Source organism: Crocuta crocuta, unplaced genomic scaffold (genome assembly GCF_008692635.1).
Source record: "Crocuta crocuta isolate KB4526 unplaced genomic scaffold, BGI_CrCroc_1.0 scaffold197, whole genome shotgun sequence".
Taxonomy (NCBI): Eukaryota; Metazoa; Chordata; class Mammalia; order Carnivora; family Hyaenidae; genus Crocuta; species Crocuta crocuta.
The window spans coordinates 8,454,383-8,471,789 of record NW_027532002.1 but is presented as its reverse complement, the minus strand read 5'-3'; the positions used below and the strand labels follow the sequence as shown (position 1 = coordinate 8,471,789).

Genomic DNA, 17,407 nt, shown 5'->3' with positions numbered 1-17,407 from the left:
ATTCCTGGAACCAGCCTTTTCTGAGGTTAGTGCAGACCAAAAATAAACACACACAGGCAGTCCTAGCCAGGGCTGGTGAAATACTGTCTGCCTGAAAAGGCAGGATTCAGTTAAGAGCAGAGAGTGTTTTCTTTGTTTTGAATATGCTATACAGCTACTTTAAGAAGCCCTAACTAACCCGCCCGTGTCCGCCATCTCCACCACAGACAGCCAACTGTTCCTGAACACACTGGCTTCTTTACCGGTGCAGAGAGTCTAGATGCCGAGTAGGGCACTTCCAAAGCTGTTGTCCCTTCTGAACCGGTGGCTTAGGTAGAGTGTTAGCACAAGTGCTTCCCTCCATCCCTGTTTCCGTGTCATTAATCTTCACAGAGAGGTAGCCATTGCCTCCACGTGCAGATGAGGAAATGGAGAATTGGAAAAGTTTAAGGCCAATTCTGTCTCAAGCAGTAGAACCCCAATCTGAATTCAGATCTGTCCGATGCCTGAGGCTTCTGTGCTGCCAGAGTTTTCAAAAGTGACCCAGAAAACCCCACATTCACTAACGCATCTTGTCAACATATCCAAGGCTGATTACTAATTCCCTACGCTGACATTCCATAAAGATCCCGGAGTATAAAACGGTCCGCCCCAAATTGCTTTCCCCCTGATCTCACCTTAGTCCAGCTCCTTTGGAATTTGTATTTGCCTTACAATATCTAAGATGTTTTGTGGGCGTGAATACGCAGCTCATAACTGTGCTAAAATAGCATAGAGGGACTGATGCTGTATGTTTCTCTCATCTTGGTCACCCCTGCTGAGAATTTAGGCCATCTGTGATTAAGTCATGTTCATTATGTGTCTGTCCTACATGTGTATGACTGGCTTCTATGAAAAGATGTAAATTCTAATCTACTGGGGCGATGCCTTATGCTTTCCTGTATCCATAATCCCTGGTGCAGCCCCTATACTAAAATAGCTACTTAGAATATTATGTCAAATGCAAAGATGCCCAGTCCACAGGGAGTCTGGGTGGCTCAGTTGGTTAAGCGTCTGACTTCGGCTGGGGTCATGACCTCACGGTTCGTGAGTTTGAGCCTCATGTCGGGTTTTCTGCTATCAGTGTGGAGCGTGCTTTGGATCCTCTGTCCCATTCTCTCTCTCCCCCACTGTTTTCTGTCTCAAAAATAAACATTACAGGGGCGACTGGGTGGCTCAGTTGGTTAAGCGTCCAACTTCGGCTCAGGTCATGATCTCACAGTTCGTGGGTTTGAGCCCCATGTTGGGCTCTAGCTCGTGCTGACAGCTAGCTCAGACCCTGGAGCCTGTTTCAGATTCTGTGTCTCCCTCTCTCTCTGACCCTCCCCTGCTCATGCTGTTTCTCTCTCTCTCTCAGAAATAAATAAAACATTAAAAAAATTATTAAAAAAATAAACATTACAGAAAAAAAAAAAGAAAGAAAAGATGCCAATCCCAGTACCATGAAAAACAGTGGCTATGCCATTTGGGAACCACTTGAACTTGGGCAAGTTATCATTGAAGTGAGGCTCAATTTCTTTTGTCCTTAAATTGGGGTTAATAATGGTGAATATGAATACTTCTGTGTACCATAAAATGCTATAAAGATATCACCTATCATTATTATTACAGATAACCATTGATTTGATGGTTTTCTTTCAGTCAAGAAACCTTAATAAAGTTTCTGATTAAGTTGTAGAGTTATGGGAAAATAAGCGAAATACTTCTTCACTGTTGCCATCCTTATTCTGCCAATATTTTGAAGGGCAAGAGGAGGTTCAAAACAAGGGAAGGGAAGCAGAATTAGCCTTATGATTGGACCATGACCCTCAGGAAGCAGGATAAAGGTTTTACAAGTCAATCAGAAAAGAAGATGAAAGAACAATTAGACCAAAGTAGTATATAAACAAACAAGTAAAGCAACCATGGGCCAGGAAAGGGTGTGTTAGTGATCCTGAACATAATGCAAGCCAGATAATACAGCAACATCTTGTCATTCTCCAGCAACAAGACAGCACTGGTATGTGAAAAGGGAAATGTAAGTCAAGGCCATTTTCTTAGTAGGAAGACTTGGGGGAATGCTTCTTAGGCACTGTCCAGATATTCAACTCTTTAGGGCAGAACCCGTCCATGAGAAAAACTCCAGCATGGCTTCAGGAATTCACATATAGGTCACAAAATTCAGGCAACGCTGAAATACTTTGCTTTGTTCATTTTCCACCATTAAATAGGATTTCTTCCTTTGAGGTTTTTCCTTCTATTTCATCTTCTTCCTTGGGTGGGCGGGGGGAGGTATGTTAGTTTAGACCTCACCTTAGTTATCTTGGAGGCTTTCTGCCTCTATTAAGCCTACTTCAGTTTGTTTTATCTTCTCAAAATAAAGGTATGGTGGGGGTGGGGAGAGTTCACCTCAAAGCCATTTTATTTTCTTAAAGATTTTATTTTTAAGGAATCTTTACACCCACCATGAACTCAAACTTACAACCCAGACCAAGAATCGCACGCTCTACTGACTGAACAGCTAGGTCGGTGCTGCTACCTCAGCTCCATTTAAGTAGTTTCTAAATGTCAAGCAAAATTTTATCAGTTGTACAAGTCCATAGTGCAATTTCCCTCCTTAGAGAAAAATTAATACCTTTTAAAAAGATCTGTTGTGTATTAGTAACTCCTGGAAGTTTTAAAATCTTATAGTTTGAATAACTTATTGCAAAAGCCACCAAGGAATGGTAAGGGTCTACTCTAAGGCCAAAGAGCAGGAGACACAGAAATATGAAGTGAAATAACAGAACAGAAAAACTCAAATTATGCATTCATACATATAATCTGTGACTTCACAGTCATTATAGGGAGCCTAAACAAGAAAACAAAAAAATGGGCTTAATTTCCTTGGGTGTCTTTCTCTGGTTTAATATTTTCATTCTGGCCCCCCTCTCCTGAGTGGGCCTATATACACACACACACACAAATACACAAATATATATATACACACACACACACACACACACACACACAAATACACAAATATTTTCCAGGAGAGACTATGCAATGGTATTATAACCAGGAATCCAGCCAACTCTTTCTGTGGCTTCTTCATTAAGACATAAGCGAGCATATGTTCAGCCCCATTGGACCCATCTCTGGAGTCTTAGCAAGTAGACTACAGTAACCTTTCTCCAGGTAAGGTGCAAATATGTCAACCCAAGCGAGAAAACACGCGGCTNGGCTCTGTGCTCACAGCTAGCTCGGAGCCTGGAGCCTGCTTCGGATTCTGTTGTCTCCCCCTCTCTCTCTGACCCTGCTCATGCGGTCTCTCTCTTTCTCTCAGAAATAAATAAAAAACATTAAAAAAAAAAAGCCCAGTGCCCAAGCTCCACCCACTGAGCGAGAGTTTCAGGAATGGAGCCCAAGCAAAAAGTAGTTTAAAAATCCTTGAGGTTGGGGGNTCCCCCAAGGGGTTTTGATTTCAGCCTGATAGACAGTCACTGTTTTGAGAGACTCAGTGGGAGTGAGTGGGTGGCTCACAGTCCATTAAGCGTCGAATTGCAGCTCAGGTCATGATCTCACAGCTCATGAGTTCAAGCCCTGCATTGGCCTCTGTGCTAACAGCTCAGAGCCTGGAGCCTGCTTTGGATTCTGTGTCTCCCTGTCTCTCTGACCCTTCCCTGCTCATGTTCTGTCTGTCAAAAATAAACATTAAAAAAATTACTTTTTATTATTTTTTTGAATTTACAACCAAGTTTTTTATTTTTTTGATGTTTGAATTTATATATGTATATATTAATATAATTTATTGTCAAATTGGCTTATATACAATACCCAGTACTCATCCCCAAAAGTGCCCTCCTCAATGCCCATTATTCATTAAAAAAAAAAAAAAAAAATTTTAATTTAAAAAAGGAAAAAAGAGATTCAGTGGCCAAATATGCAGGTGCTGAGGAGGGGAGAAATTACTTTCTTAGCTGATCCATAGGCACCGATAAGCAATACAATCTGCAAAACCTAACCTAGGCCTTTCCTACAGGATGGCCTCATTTCTCCTCCCCGAAAAGATAATTACATTAATTTGAAGGAAAGAAAATTCATTCAACTCTTTTTGAGGGGGCAGGGGCCATCAGTAATTCTGTCCAGATCATCCGGTTGTATGCACTGAACAGATGATTTAGTTAGAAAAGTAAAACAGACTCATCTTAGTAAATAGGAAAAAAGGAGAAAGAAGAAAATAACACCCATTTTCCTGTCATATTAAGGTAACCATAGAAAGTTTTTTGGAATTAAAAAAAAATTGGGACCATCCACATACGGCTTTGTAATCCAATAATGTGAAAACCCTGTCTCGTCCTATAGTCCCCTACATTGCTCTGAATGACTGCCCAGCCGTTCATTGTTTGAAACTGGCCATTATTTATCAGTGACTGACGTTTGCTTTAGGTTTATTCACAGACCCAATTAGGCCCATAGTCCCTTGAACACAAAGTAAGAGTAACCTGATGACTACTGAGAGGATAAACCATTGGTGTAACAGGTAAAAACATGGTGGATCGGGTGGGCGGGTCCTGTTGGGTAGCATTTGCCGATTTGATGGGTGTAAATACTCCCAACATGGCCAATTTCAAGATCGTCCTTCTAACAACTGGTTTGCACACCTGAACATTGGACAGTTGGCTCTCTGGAATCAGCTCCAGCTCATCCTTCAAGAAAACCCTGGCTAAACTTCACTGGTCAGTTCTCCAGTTGTGACATGCTGCTTGAATGGTACAGCAGGAGTCCTGTGGATGAAGGCGAGCCATAATTACAGTTATCTTCACATTCTGTTGTATTTTGGGTTTGGAGTTGTCAAGTTGGTAACTGGAGCAGCTAGATGGCTGAAGGTCTAGGAAGAGTTTTCTAAGAGGTCTTAATAGGGAAAGTACTAGTACGTTGGAAAGACCAGATGTTTTTTGAACAGATAGACATGGGGTTTTATGAAGTTAAGCTTATCTACCATGTCTCTATTTCTTTAATCTGTATATGGGAAAGATGATGTTGTCTCAGTAGAGGTGGTGTTGGGATTAAACACCTCATTCACAGGGGCGCCTGGGTGGCTCAGTCGGTTACACAGCTGACTCTGGCTCAGGTCGTGATTTCACAGTTCATGGGTTCGAGCCCCGTGTATGCTGACAGCTTGGAGCCTGGAGCCTGCTTTGGTCTCTCTCTGCCCCTCCCCCACTCGTGCTTTCTCTCAAAAATAAACAGTAAAAAAAAAAAAACCAAAAACAACCCCATACATAAAGTATATAATAAGCATATAAGACAGTAAACACTCTATAAATGTTAGTTGTCTTTCCTCCTTTGTAATCATACTCTAGATGTTATTACTTCTAAGGATGGGGGTACGGATTCTTTTGATACTTTATTTGCAGGGAACTTAATTAAGTTAATCTTTAAATGATATATCTTTATGGTTTAAACCAGGGGCTGGCAAACTGTGATCCGTGGGCCAAATCTGTTTTGTTTTGTTTTTTTTTTTTAATTTTTAAATGTTTATTTATATTTGGTAGAGAGACAGACAGAGCATGAGGGGGGCAGGGGCAGAGAAAGAGGGAGACAGAATCTGAAGCAGGCTCCAGGCTCTGAGCTGTCAGCACAGAGCCTGATGCAGGGCTCAAACACACGAACTGCAAGATCATGACCTGAGCCGAAGTCAGACACTCAACCGACTGAGCCACCCAGGTGCCCCAAATTTGTTTTTTTTTTATAAAGAAAGCTTTATAGAAACTTTCGTTTTAAAGGAACTCACCATGCCCGTTCATTTATGGAGTTTTCTAGAGCTGCCCTTCATGCTACAACGGCAAAACCGAGTAACCGAAATAGAGGCCTTGTGGCCTACACAGCAAGAAATATTTACTATTTGGTCCTTTACAGAAAAGGTTTGCTACACCCATGACTTAAACCATTCTAACCTTTCCTTATGTGAATACTTTCTTTTTTACATATACATCTATGTTTAAAGAAAATAAAACAGATAAAGAGAGAAAATGAAAAAGATAAGGTAAGAAGATTTTTCTAGGATTTAGAAATTGCAAAATAAATAGTAGGTCCCCAAGAGCACCGGAGAAATACTTGAAACTCTAGAATGAAGCTGAGCTCTAATTCAGTCAAGATGGTATATTTTAAAGAATATTTTATCAATGAGATTTTCTACAAGGGGACTATTCCTTCTGGACCTGGAATATACCTTGAACGTAGATGGAACTTGGACTCTTATTTATAACTTGGCCATGAAAGTGAGCGAGACCACATGAGTCAGGCAAAAAAGCTGATCTCTCTAACTACAGGTAAAATAACATTTCAAATGTTGAAAAATGTACACAATCAAAACTGTACAGGGTGGGGTTTAAGCAACCGTTTCCCCTAATTTTTGATGTTTACATGGAATGTTCTTCAAGCAGCAAATAAGTTACCCATGATCGTGACAGGCTGAATATGACACATCTTTACCACAACATAAATTAATTCTCTCAGTGGGAAATTGTTCAAATAGGCAAGCTGTCAGAAAGATTTCTTTATGTCTGAAAGAAAGGAAATGATTCCACTTCTTCCAAACATTCTTCTATGAACAATAATAAACTCTCACTTTTAAACTGCCTATTTTCACGGGGTCCTACGGCACCGGTTACTAATTGGGGCAGTCGTGGTTATCTGCTGTTGGCCACGCGTCAGCCTGCGTGAAGTCAGGTATAAAACACTCTCCGGTATAAAACTGCCCCCATAATTCATATTATAAATGAATAAATATTCATAGAAACACCCAAAAAAAAGGATCGCAGAATTATACTATGCTCTCGTGCATTTCTTAGAGCTACACAAAGATCCTAGAAAGTAATTCTTCACAGAATAAAATATGGTGGCTTATCTAAAGAATGGAAATATGGTGGCTCATCTAAAGAAATGGGCAAATGCCCAACACAGATCAGCCAATTCATTCTCTACAGAAGAGTGACCCTGATTCTGTTCTTGAAGCACCAAGCTGAAAACTCCAGGCCACAGAGATGAACATTTACTGGATGCCGGGTATACAGATATGCTCTCATACTTAACACACATTTACCAATATACCAGGTATTATTAGCGATCTGTAAAGGGACAAGTACAGATAGGAGCTCTGCTGGGCCTGCCTCAAATGCCTGTCCTGTCTTTGAAATGCCTAATCCGGATGGGGCACAGGGTGTGTGGTAGCCATGAGACCCCCAAAACTGCCCTTAGAAAGGAGCTCCCGTAATCGGAGGCGACTAAGTTTGGGAAACTGAATAAATCTTTCCCTGGGAGAATAACAATATATATTAAAGCCCCGCATTAAAGGAATCGGTCTACTTTGGTTTAACCCATCAACTTCCCCCATCTTCTTAGGAAATCCCTTTCCTCCAGCTACTATTTTGTGAGAGTCAATATTCGGAAACACACTGGGAAATATCAGTAGAGTCGCCTCCCTTGCTGGGAGATAGCTGAAAGAGAAATCCACACACTGTAAGGGAAAATAAACATTTTTACCCACATCAAGGGGGTGGTGCTACAGGGAATGATCGTGCGACTCTAGGTGGCTTCTCTTTGCTCTTAGGATCGACCCATGGGTGCCCTGGCTCCTACCCAAAGCACTGGCCTCATCCCCCACTGATCAGGTGGCCTATTTCAGTACCTGAGATCTGCCAGGCTCTGCCTCACAGAGCTTCTGTAAAAGGCTCTGGACGTCCCACTTGAGTCCTATTTATCTTTCAGGGGAAGCGTTTTCTCAATTTCTGTCTGGGTGCACTCACATCACTGAGTTCTATACAGCACTTGTCATGGTTACAATGTTCTATTTAACGCCTGCCTAACCTCCTACTGTGGAGAAGGAGTGGGGAGATATATCCCCTGCTTCTCAGCAGGCAAAGAAGAGGGATCGTTCCAGCCTCTTTTGACCGTCTTTACTCATTCCTGCCCACAGAGGAGCGATGACTAGATGGATCTCTGAACTGGGGACAAGGGGCAACGCACGTGCATCTCAGGGCCCAGGACGCACTCTGGTCTGCCCCGCCTCCAGGCAGAAGGGCAGTCTGGGAAAGCAGTTAAAGTCAGGGGAGACGCGCTCAGGAGTCCAATGGTTATGGATCCAAATTCCATCCTGCAGTTTAGCCTTTATTCACTAATAAAGTGGATTTTGATCTCTCCTCTGGCTCCTGCTCTATTTTTCAGTTGCTTCTACATATGGGAGGAGAGACAAGAGTGTGCTTGCTGCCCCCCTATGAGGCCGACATTTTCCACTAGGGCCCAACTGCCTTCAGGACCGGGATGAGGTCTCCTTTGGCTCACTGCTGTGGCTCAGTGCCTAGCACATAGGAGGCACTCTGAGTTTTTTTTTAACATTTTTTAATGGAAAATGTTTAAAATAAGCCAAAATAGGGAGAATGGCATAACAAGCCCCTGTGTACTCGTGACCCGGCACCAACGATAATCACCGTACAGCCATCTTGTCTCATCTACTCCTCCACCTGACGGAAGCAAATCCAAGACACTGTATCACCTCACACATCACACACGGTAAAAGGCTTGAAAAAAATCTCTATAAAACCATTATCACATACATACTATAAATAATTTATAAATATTTCTTCAGCGATAAACAGATGACTACATCAACAAACTCTACAGAGACTACTAAAGGGTCAAAGCGGGGGTGGGTCTGATCACCATCTGTCGCCCGCCCCTTCCTGCCCCCAGCATATCATACATCACACTCACGCACACACTCTTCTTCAGTAACTCCCCCTCCACCCCCGAGATGGCAGGGCCAAGCCACTCACCCGTTGGGGTGCTGCTGCGGAACGAAGAGGAGGGGGTGATGGGCGGGGTCACAGGAGGAGTAAGGCTTCCACTGCTGTGGCGCGGTGGAGTGGACACGCTCCCTCGAGACACCGAGCTGGACAAGGTCAGCGAGAGCTTCGGCTGAATCTTCTTCTTCAGGGACTCCTGCTCTCGGCGGGCAGCATCTGTCATGAATCTGAAGCAACAGTGGAAGGTGAGTAACCAGGACCCTCTACGAAGCATGAAGAATGAGGACAGTTACCCGGAGTTGGACGGATACCCCACCCTGGGAAAGGGGCTTGTTCACAGGTCTCAATCTCAAAGACCCCCAACAGATGCCCCCCCTCCTACATGACGAAATGATCTTCTAGCTCAGCGGCTTCGGGTTCCTCACAGGGAGGCCCATTTCTTCCTGAGGCAAAGCCTCCTTGTGGGAAATGTGTACACACAGACTATGTCTGTACTCACTGCAGTGACTTCGGCGACAAGACTTCCTCTCTCCTGGAAGGTCCTCACTTTTCTTTCAACTCATAGAAAGCCACCTATTCTCAAAGTTTCCCAACATTCCCAGGTGGAAAGGGCATCCTTCACCTTAGATTGGTAGTATTTATTGTTCATAGCACTTCCCTGCCACCTAACATCTATGGCCTCCTGAAAACAGTTTCTTTTTTTTTTTTTTTTTGTCTTACTCCAGATGCTCATATTGTTATTTGGGTTTTTAAAATTTTCTTGGCTGACTGAAGGTCTTATCTCCCTAACCTGTTAGCTGAACGGAAAGGACACCAGTCCCCAGAAATCACTGCTAGCACACCGCCAAGTCAATCTCAGTAAACACTTACTGAGTGGGTAAATTTGCCCAAGCAGGTTCAAGAAGAAGGGAAGAGAGCAGTCCAACGAGGAAGATCACAGCTGAAGGTCTGTTTATATTGTGACTTTATTACTCATAAAGAGGAAGGCGACTTTTCCTGATCATTTCACTTTGGAAATGTCAAAGTCGTCCCCTCAACGCTTCTCTTATGTTAGTAATATTCAAATTCCGTTCTTTTCTCACTGTATAACATTTCATACATTCATGTAATACAAGATTCAAAACAATCTACGAAATGGTATCTGTCGCTTAAAGAGCAAACTCTTTTTTGGATTATACATTTTTTTTTAAGCAGGCTCCAAGCCCGATGGGGGGCTTGAACTCACAACCTTGAGATTGAGAGCTGCATGCTCTACCGACAGGTGCGCCAGCAAACTTTTTTTTTTGTACAACCGGCAGGCGGGCTTTGTCAAGTGCATTTTTTTTTTTTTTTTTTTTACAAATAGTTTATAGTCAAGTTTCCATATAACACTCAGTGCTCATCCCACAAGTGCCCCTCTCTGTGCATTTTTAAAAACAGTGGAAGAAAGCCTGGTGCATGGAACACGTGAAAGCTTTTAGACAGTAAAATAGGCACCTTGGTCCACTGTCTTGGCCAAGAGGACCTAACCATGCCTCTCAAGTTCTCCCTGCATCCCACCCCACCCCCATCGTTCCATTCCATTTTAAAACAATTCATCATTAATTAATTCCAATGCACTTAAACATGGTATTAATTACCCAACACATTCCACATTCTGTCTACAAAATTTCTTAGTATTTGCCTTCATCACACTAGGAAGTTTTGGAAGTCAACAGATCATCCCAGTGCCTGGTGCAAAAGCTTTAAGCACTCAATGAAACAATATTACGGATTGTTACAGTGTCACAATGTCTACTTTTGTACTTGACACATGGATGGCTCATTTCTTGAACGGCTTCTGCAATACAATAAAGATATATAATAAGCCAGAGCTTTATGAAGATCTGAATGGTAATAAAGCGACATGCTTAGCCTTGAGCTCTTTGGTTTTGTGCTGGAGGGCAAAATGTTTAAAAAGAAAGGAAGGACAATGCAAAACAGCACTGTTTGCGCCTCGTAGCCAGGTACTCACTCACTTTCAGATGCCAAAGTTGGCTCTTTTGTTCTTAAAACTGCTTTTTCTTCCTCCCCCTCCTGCCCCGCCCTCAACAACCTCTACTCAAAATATAGACTCTCAAAACATGGGAACTACTCAACATAAGGAAAAAGAATGAGTGCTTTCTTCTATTATTCTAAGTGGAATTACTCACTGGCACAGCACCAAGCGTCTCGAATGGGGTACACAGTGTGCGGGGAGCAGGCAAAACCCCAGGATAGGCATACTGCTTCCTCCCGAAAGACTGACTGTTCTCAATGATAAAAAGAAAGCAGATAGTCTATGGAGTGGAAGGTAAAATGTACATCTTGCACCTTTAGTTAAGAGCATGGGACTCGGAGCCAGGCTGCATGTGTTACTTTCTATGTGACTTGAGGCAAGTTTGAGAAACCTCCCTAAACCTCAGTCTTAGTCTCTGTGAAACGGGACTAGTGACCACAGGCAAAGGGTTAAGATACATCTCTTCCTTTTTTGCAGGAGAATTTGATCTCTGGTTAGCGCAGGTAACCTGCTAAGATGGTATGTCAGCTATGCTAATAGTCGGCACTCCCTGTGATCACACTGACCCCTGACTGGTAAATCGCTTCTAGACTGGGAGGAGTGAGAAACCATTTATATGTTCCTGATAGGAAGCCACAGCTCGGGCTTCCTGCCTGCGGTGATCTGGTACCTAGGCATCTCGGTGGGGAGCTGAGGAGTTATGCCCACGGAAGGTTCCAGGACTTTTGACTCCTCTTCTGCCAGGGCAGCTCCCACCCTTGCCCATGGGGCATCTTGACTCTCTGCGTCAAGTGTGGGACCGCTGTGTCCCAGTGAGGACTCCACAGAGGGCCTGATGCTGCCTTGTTGGCAATCTGTGGCTCTACCCACTGTTCTTCTGAAGAGACCCAGGGCCACTCTGGCTTCTGGTCCTCTTGAGAGTCTGAATGTTCATGATGGGAGAAAACCACCCACTAGTGGACAAGATGGCGCTGACTTCAGGAGTGCCTCTCATACAGGAAGTGGCTCAAAACTCAGAGGCTATGATCATTATATAAAACTCTGTAATATGGCTTTATCTATATATTCGGTCTATCTGACCTAACTCCAAGTTTCTTCGGGATGCATTGCACGTTCATAGCTCTGAAAGCTGCTGGTTTGTGTCTCACGTATAGAATGGACTANAAAAATATTAAAAAAAAAAAAAAAAGAATGGACTATAGCTGGGCTGATGGGGAATCGGCCTAGGGAGTGCACATACAATGTTAGATGGAAACTCTTGTCAAAAGAGGGAGGGAAGAGAGGAGGGAGAGAGGCAGGGAGGGAGGCGGCAGGCTTCTCTGTGTCTTCTCTCACCCTAGTTAAATAGTATCAATAGCTCATGCTTTTTATTGTACAATACTCTCCTACAGCTCAGATATGAAACAACAACCATATAAAAAACCACAACGTGCACCCACACACCCCCCACCTTCACCCCCACATGAGTTTGGTCAGCGATGGACAGCAATGTATTTTCGGCTTATACCTGCTAAGTGCTTTCTAGAAGTGAGAACAAGACATCATGTTCAAAGCATTAAACATGAAACCCATAAAGCACTTCTGCCAGCCTTCCTCTGCCTACCCCCCCTTGGATTGGTGGTTGTGAACTTGCTTGTGGCTAGACTCATAAATCATGGCAACCCTGCTGTATCAAGATACACAGCTGCAGGGTTTATTCCCGGTGATGACGTACACACGCACACGGGTGTACAAACGCCTTAGGAGCATTGGTTACAATTCACCAGTTTCTCACTGGCAATATTGCACTGCTCCTCTCTCTTATCAACCACGACTTCACCTATTTTTTGAGACCTACGAAACCTTAAAGTTTTAAAGCAATGTTCCACCAAGATGGCCGTTTGTCAAAAGATGGGCAGACTCCCAATGGCAAGGAATCGCTCGGGGAAACAAGTTTATAAAGAACCTGATACGGTAGAGGAAGGCTGTGAATACATACGAGGGCGTAAAGACTTTGGTTTTGACCAGAAAGCCAGACAAATCCATTTCCCACCTTCGAAGGCAGCTGCACTCTGACAAGTCCTTGAAGGACCACAGCCCAGATCTTTCCGTGGTCTGTCTTAGAAATGTTCCCCTGTATTCCCATTGCTGATAGGGAGTTCCAGCCTGGGAAGTCATATCACCCTGTGGCCTGGTGAGTTTTTCTGAATGGGTTTTGACACGATGGGTCACCTTTTCTGAAGCCTCCAGTAATAGCTGCCGACATGGGGGTCTTCGAGCTGGAAGAAACCTAGATAAGACAGATCGCCTAGTCTAAGCCCTTCATTTTTCACGTTAACTGGGAACTGAGGTGTAGTGGCTTGTTTAAGGTCACTTTGCTGGAGAGGGGCAGAATAGGCATCAGAGAAATTCAGTCTCAGGGCTGAATCAAACGCTCCTCCTCTGCCAGGCTGCTATGGGCATGTCAAAGAACCCTGAGCTTTCTGGGTTTTGCTTCAGAGTCCCGGTCTTCAAAGTTGTAAGGGCTGAAGGAACCAGAGCTCAGAGCTTGGGGAAATGCAGAGGGAATCCCTCTGGGGTTTTACGTGTTGGAAGTGGGGTGGTTGGGAGACTAGAAGGCCTCTTCCCCTCCATGCCAGCCAAGTTCTGTTGTGTGGGACTCTTTGGCTCACTGGGGCCCTGGATTTGTAACCTCACCAAGCTGTGAGGTGGGGAAGCCTGGCTGTGTCCACCTCCTTGAATCCTTTCTGCTTAGCAGTGGGAACTGTTCTAATCTTGTAGAAGTTGTGTGTTACTGTGGGCTCATACAGGCTTGTGAGAGCTGATTATTAAACGTTCAGGGATTCTTGTGAGCCAGTTGTTAAACATACCCATTAATATTATTATTATTCCATTTTACTCTTATCTATGTCCTTGGGGTTATTTACATTAATATCCTGTCTGCCATAATTTCCATATAATGGTAATGGTGCTCCCATACATCTCTTCCCAACTCTGTTCAATGACATCATGTTGGTAGCTTGAAACTGTCCATATGAGAAGTATTTACATCATGGAAATTGGCAAATATTACCAATCAGGGATTTTTTTCTTAAGTCAGTTATTAAAAATTTATCAGAGGGGCACCTGGACGGCTCTGTCAGTTAAGCATCCAACTCTCGATTTTGCCTCAGGTCATGATCTCACGGTTGGTAAATTTGAGCCCCCACTGGGCTCTGCACTGACAGCGTGTAGCCTGCTTGGGATTCTCTCTCTCCCCCCCTCTCTCTCAAAATAAATAAATAAATAAGGGGTGCCTGGGTGGCTCAGTCGGTTAAGCATCTGACTTCGGCTCAGGTCACGATCTCACGGTTAGTGGGTTCGAGCCCCATGTCAGGCTCTGTGCTGACAGCTAGCTTAGAGTCTGGAGCTTGTCTTTGGATTCTGTATCTCCCTCTCTCTCTGACCCTCCCCTGCTTGCGCTCTCTCTCTCTGTCTCTCAAAAATAAAACAAACAAACAAAAAACCCACAGTAAAAAGAAAAAAAGTAAATAAACTTAAAAAAACGTATCAGAACCCCGTGTCATTATTTCCTTTTTAGTGTAGAAAAGAGCATTTGAAGTAGGCTCCTTGCCTACTAATGGGGCCAGTCACAGAAGGCATGAAGAATATATATAAGAAAGGCTTCCTTTCCTTTTAAAAATTATAAAAAGACATCTCATTAAAATATACTTATGTAAACATTTTTATGGATTTGTGACTTGTGTTTCAAAACATTTTTTCAAATTGTGGACTACACACACACACACCACACACACACGAGTATACATATTTACATGTGAAGTTTAAAGAATAATAATAGGGTCATCTGGGTGGCTCAGTTGGTTAAGTGTCTGACTTTGGCTCAGGTCATGATCTTGCGATCTGTGAGTTCGAGCCCCGCCTCTGGCTCTTGTTGACAGCTCGGAGCCTGGAGCCTGCTTCAGATTCTGTGTCTCCCCATCTCTCTATGCCCTTCCCCCACTTGTGCTGTCTCTCTTGCTCTCAAAAATAAATAAAATCTCAAACAAAATAAAGAATAATAATAAATGACAGTCTATAGGTTCACCGCTTAGCTTATTATCAGAACTTCTGAAGTTTCCATATACAAGTATGGCTGATTTTAAGGGTATTTTCCTTCAAGTACTGCCTTTCTACACATAGAGAAAACTGAACGTTTTTTAAAGAAAAAATGTAATCACCTGAGAGTTCATTCACTGTTGACTAACAGCCTGGAAATCTGTGGTCAGCCAGAGCCATGTTTTCATTTTGAAACCGAAACTGCATAAGATTAATTTTAACTTTCCTACAAATCAGGAATGCCTAAATTACTTTAATTTAATATGGTCATTTGTAGTAATATTTGTTATTGCTTGGGGAAGTACATATTCCTTAAGTAAATTTTCAAGACTCCATTATAAATCTTTTAAATCCTTTGACCACAACGTTCATTCAGTCTGACATGTTAAATGTGGAAACATGAATATAACACCACAGGGGGAAAATGTCAAACTGCTGGTCCAGGGAGACCAGTTTCAACCACAAACTCAGGAAATTTACAGATTTCACTGGAACCTGGGCAGAAACCCCACTGCTCCCCACTCTACGGCCAAACACCTGAGCCTAAGTGTCCTGCTGGGGAAAAAAACCACATGGCTTTCCCCGGGCTCTGGAGAACCCAGGGATGGAAGTGACCACTCGAAACTGGAGCCTCTCTCGGAACAACTTGAAAAGAATCCAAACTACGAGATGCGTGGTGTGGTTTGGCTGTTATTATAAGACTCTGGAGAGGGCGTGTGGTCCAGAGGCCCGAGCCGTGCATCAGGAAGCTTGTTCTGGGGAAAGAAGCAGGTGGCCTCCGGAAGTCCCAATGCTCTCCATTCTGGCCTTGGTTTGTCTACTTGTTCCAACTGAAGCGTTCTGGTTTTATGAATATATGTAATATATCACCCCTAAGTTCCTTCCCAGCTCCAACAGCCAGTGATTTTAGCAATAGCACTGTGCAGTGCTTTCCAAACATTTTTTACCACAGCCCGATACGAAGCATATCTCATATCAGGAGCCTGTATATGTATGTATAATTAGGCCTGCGACTGGCAATTCTGAAATATGCAAAGCTCTGAAAACTGGAAATTTGTTTTTATGAGTTTGGCAGCAATATTCATTGGGAGACAAACCCTGAACTGAACTGCTTAAGAGCTACTTACACTATTTATGGTATTTAGTGTGAATAGTCATATGCCTCACTGTACAAATATTAATGTATTTGATTATAAGGGCTGCCCCAGACGTTTCAAGGGGTGTTATATAATATGCAGTATTTGTACCGTGTTACCTTTCTGAAATTAGAAAAATTACAAAACATATCTGGACACAAAGAATTTTTATGTAAGTTGTCTGAAACAAAAATGTCATGAAGCAATCCTTACTACATGTAATATACCCTGATATTTTTTCTATCCTTTTTTTTTTTCCCCAGTAGGCTTCACATGTAGTGCAGAGCCCAACTCGGGGGCTTGAACTCATGACTCTGCGATCAAGGGCTGGACACTCAACCGACTGAGCCGTCCAGGCACCCCTGATAGTTTTCTATTCTATTTCATTTTAACAAAATATCCTGGTCATGACCATCACACTAGTTTCTTGGCCGACAAATGGGTCATGGCCTGAATTTGAAAATATTAGTGTGGCAATTAAGATGGCGGCAGGCTTTAGAGATAGACCATTTAGATTCTAATCTCTGCCCCATGCTCTCCAGTTGTGTGACCTTGGGCACGTTACCTCTCTGTGCTTCATGTAGTCTCATCTGTACATAGTGACGTGTAATAACAGGGCCTATCTTACAGCACTGTTGTGAAGATTAAGTGAGTTAATATACCTGAAGCACTCGGAAAAGGGCCTGGCACCTTGATGTTGCTAAATTTCAGGTTCCTGGTGCATAATGGATAGGAACAAGATTTGTTCTGGAAATTCTAATTCATAAATCTTTCCTGACACTTAGGTGAGCAACTGGTCATTTGTGAGCTCAACTAGTGAATAAAAGGATAAGCGCTGCCATCATGAATTCTGCTGATTCGGAAACCAAAGAGCCAAGCTTACGCACTGTGCACATGCTTATTACACTACCGTTGCAATCGCAGGTATATTTGAGAAGGCAGTTAACAGTAGCTACAATACAAACAGAAAGTTCTTCTGAGGGACAACACACTAGGGGGCAGGGAGCTATCTGTGAAACCACCCACTTCCTCTTTACTTTTCTGCCTTATTTCTTGAGAAGAAATGAACTGCGGAAGGCCTTTCTAGCAGGGTGAGCAACAGGAGACCATTCACAGAGCTGACAGAAAGAGGTCTCTCTTTTTTAAATTTTATTAAAAAAATTTTTTTTTATGTCTTATTTTATATTTGAGAGACAGACAGACAGAGTGAGCAGGGGAAGGGTAGAGAGGCAGAGACAGATTCGAAGCAGGCTCCAGGCTGTTGGCACAGAGCCTGACGCGGGGCTCAAACTCATGAGCAGAGAGATCATGATCCGAGCAGAAGTCGGAAACCCAACTGACTGAGCCACCCAGGCACCCCTCTTTTTTTTTTTTTTTAATTTATTTATTTTGAG

At 43.1% G+C, this 17,407-nt stretch overlaps 1 protein-coding gene across 3 annotated transcripts in view; it reads right to left on the bottom strand.

Annotated features, from left to right (window-relative positions):
- Window positions 1-17,407, bottom strand: part of JAZF1 (JAZF zinc finger 1) — a 231,090-nt gene that overhangs the window by 40,807 nt on the left and 172,876 nt on the right. For all 3 annotated transcript variants that reach the window (XM_077775403.1, XM_077775404.1, XM_077775405.1), the window contains one exon: window positions 8,814-9,010. In XM_077775403.1, the coding sequence (XP_077631529.1) occupies window positions 8,814-9,010 (197 nt within the window). The remainder of the gene's footprint in view (window positions 1-8,813; window positions 9,011-17,407) is intronic.